The 11,542-nt window shown below is 51.5% G+C and overlaps 1 protein-coding gene across 1 annotated transcript in view; it reads left to right on the top strand.

Moving 5' to 3' along the window:
• Positions 1-622: 622 nt before the first annotated feature.
• ASAP3 (ArfGAP with SH3 domain, ankyrin repeat and PH domain 3) overlaps positions 623-11,542 on the top strand; it is a 49,163-nt gene continuing 38,243 nt past the window's right edge. The window contains 1 exon segment of the mRNA XM_045476105.1: positions 623-1,033. Within this exon segment, the coding sequence (XP_045332061.1) occupies positions 905-1,033 (129 nt within the window). The 5' untranslated portion in view covers positions 623-904.

Here is an 11,542-nt window from a genome sequence, read left to right as displayed (position 1 = left end):
CGGGTGGGCCTGGGGGGAGAGGTGGGGGCCTGAGTCGGGGTAAGGCTGAAGGGGCGAGGTCAAGGGGGCTGGGAACGAACCCATAGGAGAGGAGAGGTAGACGAAAGGCTCACGAAGCGGGGGGCGCGGAGGGGGTGGGAGGGAGGCAACTTGGGAGGCCCAAGGGAGGGATGAAAGGGGGAGTAGCTGCAGAGGGGCCGGGAGACAGATGCGGCTGAGCTTCCAGGGAGGCTGGGGCGGGGTTAGTGAGTTAGGGGCGGAGCTATCGGCCTGGGTGGCCTGGGGGCGGGGCCGAGGAGCCGGGCAAGGGGCGGAGCTCCTGGGCCAGGCGGCCTGGAGGCGGGGCTGGGGAGCCCGACGGGGGGCCGGGGGCGGGGCAGTGAGTCAGGAACCGAGCTCTCAGGGGCTGTGAGGCCTGGGGGAGGGGCTAGGGAGCCCGGCTAGAGGCGGAGCTCTAGGGCTAATAGGCCTGGAGGCGGGGCTGTGGAGCCCGCCCAGGGGCCAGGGGCGGGGCAGTGAGCCAGGGGCGGAGCTCTGGATCTAGGAGGCCTGGGGGAGGGATTGGGGAGGCTAGTGAGGGGCCGGGGTAGGGGCTGGGGAGCCCAGCGAGGGGCTAGGGCCGCGCTGTCCTGGTTAAGGTCGGTGGGGAGAGGCTGGAAGGCCGGGGGCGGAGCCGAAAGGCGGGCGGGGTGGGGAAGCTCCGGGCTCCCAGGACGCGAGGCGAACCGGCGGTGCCGGTCGGAGGCAGTCGGGGGCGGGGCGGGGCGGGGCGGCGCGGAGGGGGCGGGGCGTGCGGAGGCCCCGACGGTGCTCGCGGCTGGCTGTGAGGTCGGCCCAGCGCGGTGCAGCGAGCGCCCCCCGCGCCCCGCTTCGGCAGTCCCGGCGCCCCCACCCCGCGCCCGCCATGCCCGAGCAGCTCAGCGTTGCGGAGTTCTTGGCCGTCACCGCGGAGGACCTCAGTTCCCCGGCCGGGGCCGCCGCCTTTACCGCCAAGATGCTCCGGTGCCGGGGGGCTGCACTGGCGCGGGAGGAGGTGAGGGGGGCCCTGGGCGGGCGGGGTCGGGGGTCCCGGCAGGGCCTCTCCTTGACCTTCACCGGCGTGACCGGCGCTTCGATGGCCCTTACCCCTCCCCGGAAACCTGACCCCTCTCTAGATCTGTGAGAATCGAGTGCATCTCAAACATCTGCGCCCTCCCCGTGGAGTCCGCGGGAGGGCCCGAGGGACCGTTTGTGGTGGTGGTGGTGGGGGGGGCTTGAGTTCAACTCGACGAAGGACTTCACAGGTCAGGGTCATAACCCCAGTGCTCTTGTTGGTCGGTCCCGTCTCGTGTTTGCTCAGCGCCTCACTGCATCTGTTTGCGTTTTCATCTTTGGAGCCCCACAGATTTGTTCCCCCAGTCACTCCCCTTCTGGGAAAGAGGCCTTCCCGCCTCAGTCCTGAACTTCTCCCCGGCTGCAGGGAGGCCACCTCCTCCTGGCTGCTGGTTCTGAGATTTGGCCGGCGCTTGTGGAATGAATGCGAATGAGAAGGCGCCAGGAGCCGGGGTTCACCTTGGCCAGGCCGTTGGCAAGTTTGTAGTCTCCCCTCCCCTCCCCTTTCCTCTTTGTCTTTCCCAGCAACGCGTCCCAGGCCTTTTCTTTCGCCCTTGCAGGCTGCCCCACCCCATTCCCGTCCTTCTGGAGTTCCTTCCTCTTTCTGGACCTGCTTGCTGCACTTTCCTGGGCCTCCTCTGCAGGGACTATTCTAGGGCAGACACCCTGTGGCTTTGGGCCAAGGGAGAATAATGTAGTTTTGCAGTTCCCTTTCAGAGGATGCCCCAAACTGGATGGCATTTTGGACCTCAGCAGGGGCTCTCATCTCCCATCCTTCACCTTAAGAGTATTGAGCACCTACTGTGTGGCAGATACAAAGCTCAATAGTTCATAATACCCTGGGCCAATGTCTTGAGGAATATCTCCTTCTCCTCCTCTCCCTGGCAGGCTGAACTCCTATCCCAGAATCTGCGTGCATCTCTTTGCAGGGGTGATAGAGGATTGTGGAAAGGGCATTGATTTTGCAGGAGGCAGACTTGCAAATTCTGGCCCTGCAGTTTCCCAGCGAGCTTGGGTATGTGCGAGCTTGGGTATGTGACCTGATCTCTTTGAGCCTCACTTTTGGCATCTATAAAATGGGATAATAATGTTTACCTCACAGGGCTCTGGTATTACATGAGTCAGTGTGTATAAAGCATGCGTCTTGATGAATGGAATGGCTATCAGGTTAATTGATGGACCTTTTTAGACAGTGACTGGGTCCCTTTTGTCCTCATTTCTCTCGCAGAGCCTCACCTAGTGCTCTGTACCTAGTAGGGTCACAGGCTTTAATTAAGAAGCCAGTGACTTTTTGGCTTCTTTCCTTGGGCAGAACCAGTAACTTAGAGTCCACTGCCTATGAATGTGCATTCTGTTTTTCTGGGAGGTTCACAGGGAAACTGTCATCTCGAGGGGAGAGACCTTCCTGAAGTTTGTCTTCACAGACTCCCGTGTCAAGACTTGGAAGACTTAAGTGCCATTGGTACCCTTAGGGCTTTCACAGCTCTCCCCCCTCTCTGGGTTCTTCATTAAAATGTTAAATCTGAGCTGGAGCAGGAGAAGGGGCTGTACTATGAACCTTTCTCCAGGGACAGAAATGCCCATTTATCCCTGTGCATCTGGCCTTGCCTGGCTCGGTGTGTGTCAGCACTTGTGTGTGCTGGGCCGGAGGTCATGGGGGGTGGGGAACTCTTGGAAGGGGTCTGGAGGCTGTAATGGGCTCTGGTCAGAGCTCAGCTTTGCCCCGGTTCAGGCCGGACAAAAATCTGGCCTCCTTTGCCTTCAGGACTTTGGTTTGATGCATGCAAGCATTTTTTGTTTGTGTGTTTTTATTATTTATTTATTTATTATTATTTTTTAACTATATAATTTATTGTCAAATTGGTTTCCTGCAAGCATTTGTTTTTGCAGCAGGAAGGCTGGGGCACCCAAACACAGCTTTTCTCTTCAGCATTTCGGTGTCCAAAAAGGTTAGAATCTGACCTTTGGATTGGACTCTGCTGAGGTTTCCTGTTTGATTTTGCATTCGTGTTTATAGTTACATGCAGTTTGATGCGGGCATCTGCCCACCTCCACCCTCCACTCCATCCCCCCCCCCCCCATTCCACCCCTACCCCCATCCTGGGCATGACTAACTCACACCCAGGCTTGAGGTTCCCTTTGGCTGAATTAAAATGCAACAGATTCTTAAAGCAAGGCTTCCAGTCCCCGCTGGTTTCCTGGGAGTAACTGGAGACTCTTTCCTGAGACTTGCAGCCCCTTTTTTTGCAGTCCAACTAGTAAGGACCCTGGGCAGGCCATGGAAAACTGGAATGTCAGCATTGAGCAACCCTTTAAGATAGAAATCACCTAGGAACTCTCATTGAAGTTGGGGAAACTGATGTCCAGAGAGTACAAGAGACTCGTCTAAGCTCCCATATCTGGATAATGAAAGAATTGGCGTTGGCACCCAAATATTCTAACCCCTGCTCCGATTCTATTTCCTTCTAAAGCCCAACTGCCTGTTCTCCCTATGTAACTTCTCTGAGCCTCAGTTATCCCACCCTTAAAGTAGGTTAATAATCCCTCCTTGTTTACCTCTCTAGGTTGTTAAAGTTTTCTTTTGTTTTTTAACGTTCATTTCTTTTTGAGAGAGAGAGCTCGAGCAGGAGCGGGGCAGAGAGAGAGGGGGACAGAGGATCCAAAGTGAGCTCTGCGCTGACCGTAGTGAGCCCGATACAGGGCTTGAACTCATGAACCGTTAGATCATGACCTGAGCTGAAGTCAGATGCTCAACCGACTGAGCCACCCCGGCGCCCCAAAAGTTTTTTGTTTTTAATTGTGAAACACTATACAAATGTGAGGGAGTGTTAAGACAGATGATCATTCTGTCAACCACTTCTTTCCTGTTCGGGGCCCCTTTACCGCCATCATCTTATTGGTGGTCACAATACCACAGGTGAAAGTGGGCCCGAGAAGGTTAAGGCAGTTGTCTCGTGTCACATAGTGGGTCTGTCTGACTCTGAGTCTGTTCTCTGTCCAGTTCCCCGTGCCATCTCTGGGCTAGGCACCAGGGACATAAAGATGCTACCCTGGTTTGCTGGCTGATTGGGGAGATGTAGCCTATCTTAGGGAGATCAGTAGGAATCCCAGGAGTCTATCCTGAATGCCCAGAGAAAGGTACAGAGAGGCCAGTGGGGTGGGGGGCGAGAGAATAGTGAGGACTGGTGTCGTCAGGGAGAGCTTCCTGGAGGAGGTGACTTCCAGATGGGTCTTGAAGGATGGAAGAACTCCATCGTTCAGTGGAGAGCATAAGTGAGTGAATTTGGAGACTGGTGGAAAGAAAGCATATTCAGAAACCAAGTAAACTGTTTTGACCAGTGCTGAGAATTCATGCTATATTGTGCATCTCAAACTACTAGTGAACTTATTTTTCCTATTAGATCTTGGATAAAGCAGTCTTCCGCAAATAGATCTGCCAAGACTTGTGTTTCATATGTTTATTTGAAGGTTAAGGGAGTTTCAATTGCACAAAGGACATCATTTTTATGAAGTTAAAAATTTTAATTCCAGTATAGTTAATATATAGTGTTATAAGAACATAATCATTTTTAATTAAAAAATTTAAAAAGATAACAAAAAAGGCAAAAGTCACCTCTGACCACGCCTCACACTCCTTATACCCTCCCCGGAGGTAATTGCTGTGGAAATGTGTGTGCTTCTCAACGTATGTCCTCAGAGAAAACACATTATTGTAAGGGGATGGTGGTTACGAGGAATGTTTACCTCAATTAGTATCATGTCTTTTGTTTTGTTTTGTTTTTTGTTTTTTTTTGAGAGAGAGAGAGGGAGAGCGTGAGTGGGGGAGAGAGAGGGAGACACAGAATCTGAAGCAGGTTCCAAGTATCATGTCTCATATTACATAGTTTTCAGTTTTATTGGAGTCAGATCTGTCTTTTCCTTTGTGACTTTTGCTTTTTTGGAATCTTGTTCTAGAAAGAACATTGCTGATTCTTTTTTTTCCTTTTAATTTTTTTTTCATTTTATTTATTTGAGAGAGAGAGTGAGAGGATGGGGCAGGGGAGAGAGAGGGAGAGAGAGAGAGAGAGAGAGAGAAAGAGAAAGAGAGTCTTAAGCAGGCGCCATGATCAGTGCAGAGCCCGAAGCGGGGCTCGATCCCACGACCCTGGGATCATGACCTGAGCTGAAACCAAGTTGTACACTCAATCGACTGAGCCACCCAGAAGCCCCCTCATTGCTGATTCTTAATACCCTTGTGACTTTTACATGGTGCTCCATCACGTGTCTTTATTTGTTTGACAAAAAATAATTAAAATTATGCAATCTTAGCGATTGTTTGTTTGCAGGAAACATAAGGCCTCTCAAGCTGTTTCTGTTGAAGGAAAATTTGTTTTAAGGGCTCAGAGGTGCCTCAGGGACTGAAGAGGTGTAAGTAAACGTGGACCTCGCCAGGGCCTCACTGGAGGCCGGGAAGCTGTCAGAACATCATTTTGGTTCTCTTGCCTCTCTTTCTTTCTGCACATCTGAACACTGCTTTTGCTCACTTGTCATCACACAGGCCCCGAAGGGTATCACACACTCTTCTGGGGAAGACAGGTGGCTTCAGCCCCCACACCCATGTGACCTCAGTGGTCCAACCTCTGAAGGTAACCAAGCCAGTCTTGTGTCCCACTTCCCCGTTCCTGGTGGAGAGCTTGACGGCCCAGCTCAGCTTCTGGATTGGTTCTAGAAGTGGGTTTCCACCCCCGGTTTCATCAGCAGAGGTCATGGGAAGATAGACTCAGGCCGTGTATGCGTGTCTACAGAGACTTGTACTGCGGAAGGAACACTTCTCAGAGAAGAGGGGCAGAGCCTGGAGAGTCCCCACCCCCCATGTATCCATGGCAATGGTGCTTCGTTTGGCACAATCGAAGATCCAGGGAGAGGCACTGTGCTCATCTTGTTTTCTGCCTACTTGGTTATCCAGGGGCAGATGAACCCCAGTTTGGAAAGCTCAGGTTTAGTGGACTTAAAAAGACGGAGGGCTAAAGGGTGTAGCATGACTCAGAAGGCCGTGAACGCCAGTTCGTCACTTGGGCTTTTTGTTGGACAGTGGCGACCAATGGACCCAATCATGTTGTCCAGGGAATGGACGAGGCCAGCCCTGCTGAGGGACACAGCGGCCAGTGAAGTACCTGGGGACTGCTCCATCGTGGGCCCCGTATTAGGCACTGGGTAGACACGTTGCTTATGAAAAGAGATGTAGGTCTTTGCCCTGTTGAGCTTACGGTCTTCTGGGGAAGACAGGTAGTCAACGGATTAACAAACAAATAAATAATTGCACGTTGTGATAAGTGGCATGACGGCTCATCCTCCTGGTCAAGGCCTTCCTCGAGGTTTGGTCCGAGGTCCTAGCCCCTCCCTAGCCCATCTCATCCACATCCATGGCTTCAGCCCTCTCTCATCTTTAGGCGACTCACACATCTGTATATCCAGCCCAGACCCTCATGTTCAGGTGCCCACTGGGCTGTTTCACTTAGACATCTCAGGATGTCCAAAACCACACTCGTGACTTTCCCCCTAGGCTGGCCCTTCCGGTATCCCCTCCTCTGTGAGTGGTACCTCCCTGTATTCTGTTGCGCCAGCCAGAAACCTTGTACCTCCACATACATCCTTCATCACCAAGGATCACAAGTTCCATAAGCATCTCTGGAGCCCACCCACTTCCCTACATCCCCACCCTAGTCCAGACCACCGCCTCCTCTCCCCTGGCGTGCTGCAGTGGCCTCCTAATTTGTTTCTCTGCTTTTATTCAAGCTCAATTCTCCTGATAGCACTGGATCTCTCTCCTTTGCAGCACACCTCATAGGTATATTTTGTATTTATTTGTATAATCATTTATTAAAATTTGGTTTCTTGGGGCACCTGGGTGGCTCAGTTGGTTAAGTGTCCAACTCTGATCTTGGCTCAGGTCATGATCTCACAGTTTCACGAGTTCAAGCCCCACATCAGGCTCTGTGCTGACAGCGTGAAGCCTGCTTGGGATTCTCTCTCTCCCTCTCTCTCTGCCCTTCCCCCACTCACACTGTCTCTCTCTCTCTCTCTCTTTCTCTCAAAATAAACAAACATTACATTTTTTTAATAAAAAAATAAAATCTGGTTTCTCACTAGATTTTGACTTCCATGAGAATAGAATTTAATCTCACCACTATACCCCTAGTATTTACCATAACACCATAGTAGGTGCTCAGAAAATATTGGTTGGCTAACAAATAAGTCAAAGAAGAAAACTAAAAAGGAGCATTAATAGAGAATAGTGGTGTGAGGGTGCTCCAGATGGAGGGAAGAGCTTAAGCAAAGGCCCTGAGGCAGGAAGGAGCCTAAAGTATCTGTGACACTGAAGGAGGTCAGAGGGTAGAAGCATAGCGATGGGCAGATGGGAAGGGCAAGACCAGATGGGTCTGGGAAGGCAGGCAGGGGCTAGATCATACTCAAGCTTGTAGGCCCCGATAGCAAGTGTGGATTTTATCTCTTTTGCAGGCCAGCAGCATGATCCAATTTCTGTTCTAGAAAGATCATATCAGCTGCTGTGTAGAGACTAGACTGGGGGGAGCATGGGAAGACCCAAGGAGGCTGTTGCGGCTGTTTGGGGAAGAGATGACGGCGGTGTGGATAGTGTCACGATTGGTGGAGGAAAAAAGTGGACAGATTTTAGAAGTATTTTATAAGTAGTAACACCAAGATTTGCTGATGGAGTGCGTGTAGGGGGTGGTCAAGAAAGGTTCCCGGGGTGCCTGGGTGGCTCAGTCAGTTGAGCATCTGGCTTTGGCTCAGGGCATGATCTCACGGTTCGTGAGTTCGAGCCCCACACTGGGCTCTGTGCTGACAGCTCAGAGCCTGGAACCTGCTTCAGATTCTGTGTCTCTCTCTCTCTCTGACCCTCCCCTGCTCGCGCGCTCTCTCTCTCTCTCAAAAACGAATAAACATTAAGAAAAATAGAAAAAAAAATAAAAAAAGAAAGGTTCCCAGATTCCCAATGGAAGAGTGCCATTTACTTTTTCCTAGGAAAGGGAGCTCTGGGAGAGAAACTGTTTTGGGGGGAAAGTCAGGAATTCTGTTTGTCAAGAAGGCGTTTTAGATATACGAGTTTGGAGATGAAAGGAGTAGGCTGGAAATACACACTGGAGATTGTCAGGGTTGAGAGAGCGAGTTTCAAGCTTGCATCTATGTGAGAATCACCCGATACCATTCCCAGAGGGTCCAATTCAGTAGCTGTGTCTTTCTTAGGCTTCTTATTGCAAGTAACAGAAACCAACCTGAGCTGATTCACATAAAAAAGGAGTTCCCTGAAAGGGAATGCTCAGTGGTTCGCAGAATTTCTGGGAAGCTGGAGAACTGGGGTGAGGCGGCAGGCAGGCTCTCCGCCAAAATCATTCCAATGGGCCAGTTTGGCGAGGACACTGTTGCCATGCGCGAAGTGCCACAGCTTGTTACTGCCACTGTCCCTGGAGACGGGGCTCCTTTGTTGCTGTTGCCACCAGCATAAGCGCGGATCTTCCTCTCTCTCCTCCTGATTGGGATCCTAGTGCCTGCTTGGCCAAGACTAACTCATACACCTGTACCCTAGCTGCAAGGGAGTCTGGAAAAGCAAGAATTTCATCCGGTCAGCTTTTGTAGGACGCAAGCTCTACCAAGACTTGCACAGCAAGTCGTTTTTTAGGTGGAGGAAGGAAATTCAGATGCCTCACTGGCAAAAACCTGGCAAATGCCCTCGGCAGGTTTGCCAAGCACGCAGGAGGGTGCCTGGGAATCTGCATTTTAACCAGCACCCCAGGAGATGCTCACACAGGCAGTCCACGGACCACATATGCATACGTTACATTCGCTGGTGTTTAAAGCTGAGCAGTGGATAAAGTCACCCACAGAGAGGGATGAAGAGGGCCCAGGTCCAAGCTCTGGGGAGCTCCAAGGCCCAGAGATTGGGAGGGGAAGAGTAGTTAACGAAGGGGGCTGAAAAGGAACTGCCAGTGGGGGAAGGAGGGAACTCAGTGCCCCAGAAGCCAGGAAAGGAAGATTTCAAGGAGGGACCAATGCTCAGCTCAGTCAGACGCTGCCTAGATGTCCAGAGGCAAAATAAGAAAATGGCAGATGCAACCCAAGGTTAGCAACACCGAGGTTGTTGATGAACAGGTTCCAAACAGGATTAGTGCTGTTTTCACCTCGACGCTGGCGTGGACTGATTTGAGGAGGGGGCAGATGAGAAGTTCTCCTGAGCTGGGGAACAGAGCCATGGGATGATGGCTAGGGACCTGCGTCCAGAGGGTCTTTCAGGATGGGCTTGGAACCCAACCTCTTGGTTGAACCCCACCTGAACCCAACCTCTTTCGGTATCTGCCTCTGCACAAGAGCAGAAGGTCTTTCCCGGGGTGTCAGCCTCACGCCCAGCTTTGTGGAGTCTCCTCCCCTCTCTAAATTTCGGTCTTCAGTGTTCACTTCCTTGCCTGGTGTTCAGCTGTTTTTGGCCACTGAGGTGACACGAGTAGGTTTGAGGACAGAAACTGGAACCGCAGATCATGGCAGAAGGAAAATGCTTTTCCCGAAGGCAACTTGGTAGTCTAGACCTCAGACAGGCATTGTTGCTAGAAGATCCTTTTTTTTTTCCTTAACTTCTTAAACGCTTATTTATTTATTTATTTATTTATTTTTAATTTTTTTTTAAGGTTTTATTTATTTTTGAGACAGAGAGAGACAGAGCATGAACGGGGGAGGGGCAGAGAGAGAGGGAGACACAGAATCGGAAGCAGGTTCCAGGCTCTGAGCCGTCAGCCCAGAGCCCGACGCGGGGCTCGAACTCATGGACCGCGAGATCGTGACCTGAGCCGAAGTCGGATGCTTAACCGACTGAGCCACCCAGGCGCCCCAAACGCTTATTTATTTTTGAGAGAGAGAGAGCATGTGTGTGCAAGCGGGGGAAGGGCAGAGAAGGAGACAGAGGATTCGAAATGGGCTCCACGCCAGCAGCAGAGAGCCCAATGTAGGGCTCGAACACATGGAACCACAAGATCATGACCTGAGCTGGAGTCGGACGCATAACCAACTAAGCCACTCAGGTGCCTGGCTAGAAAATCCTTTTGATGGGCCTAGTGCCTGGGCTCAGAGCACCTGAGGCAGTGAGGCCCGTGGAGGCACAGTGAATGCCCCAGACTCAGAGGTAGGGCCCTGGGCTCCCTCTACCATGGGAACACTGTGCCTGTGCCTCGCCGGGGTCAGGGACGGGGCCTCGCAGTGGAGGGTATAGGAGGCTGAGCTGGGAACAGCCGCTAAAGGTTCTCTAACTCAGCTGGCTTTTGACTTTAACTGAGCTTTTAAGAACTTTGGATGCTGTAGCCTCTACCCAGATGTACTTTTTTTTTTTAATTTTTTTTTTAATGTTTATTTATTTTTGAGACAGAGAGAGACAGAGCATGAACGGGGGAGGGTCAGAGAGAGGGAGACACAGAATCTGAAACAGGCTCCAGGCTCTGAGCTGTCAGCACAGAGCCCGACGCGGGGCTCAAACTCACGGACCGCGAAATCATGACCTGAGCCGAAGTCGGCCGCTTAACCGACTGAGCCACCCAGGCGCCCCTCTACCCAGATGTACTTTATGAAAATCTCCTCCCGGGGGGTGGGGCCTGGGCAAGTGAGCAGTTCAGAAATTCCCCGGGAGACTGATGAGCAGTGGGCAAAAACCGTTGTGGTAAGCTGTGACCTGCCCACTTAAGGTTATTGAACTTATCCAACACCTGCTGTGAGCACAGGCGGGATGGCAGGTTCTAGGGGCATGGAGATGACAAGACAAGGGCCCCGTCTGGAAAGGAGAAGGACTTACACCCATGAAAGGATGACTGACAACCCACGGCCTACAGAGATGTGGCTGAGGTCTATGGAGAGAGTCCAGTGACTGAGGTCAGACAATCCTGGGTTTGAATTCCTGTTGGTTGTGTGACCTCAGGCAAATGAATTAACCTTTCTGAATCTCAGTTTCCCCCTCTGTAAATCATGCATGGTAATAACTATCTTGTGGGGTTCTTTGAGGAGATTACATATAAAGCATCTAGCATATCCCGGGCACATAACAGATACTTAACCTTTGAAAATTCTCTTTTACTAAAAACACAATATCACCTACCCATAGGATAGCTAAGGAGATCAGGAACCACATGGAGAAAATGGGATCATAGCAACAGGGGGGAAGCCATTACTATGAGTGAGTGTTAAAATTGTGCTGTCCTGACACCAGGATAAAAAGAGGAATCTCACGTCCCCTGCAGGTGTCCAGGAATAAAGAGCTGAGCCCAGTTCTGGACAAGGCAGGTTCTCCCCTTAGCTCTGCCCTTTGCTGTCTCCCATCCGTTCATTTCATCATGAAATGTTTATTGAGAGCCTACCTGAGTCTCAGTCCTAACTGTACATTACAACCTGGGTTGCTTTTAGGTAGATATTTTTAAAA

The sequence above is a fragment of the Leopardus geoffroyi genome, chromosome C1, assembly GCF_018350155.1.
Source record: "Leopardus geoffroyi isolate Oge1 chromosome C1, O.geoffroyi_Oge1_pat1.0, whole genome shotgun sequence".
Lineage (NCBI taxonomy): Eukaryota > Metazoa > Chordata > Mammalia > Carnivora > Felidae > Leopardus > Leopardus geoffroyi.
The sequence above is the reverse complement of the archived record's forward strand: the minus strand, read 5'-3'. Positions and strand labels throughout refer to the sequence as shown.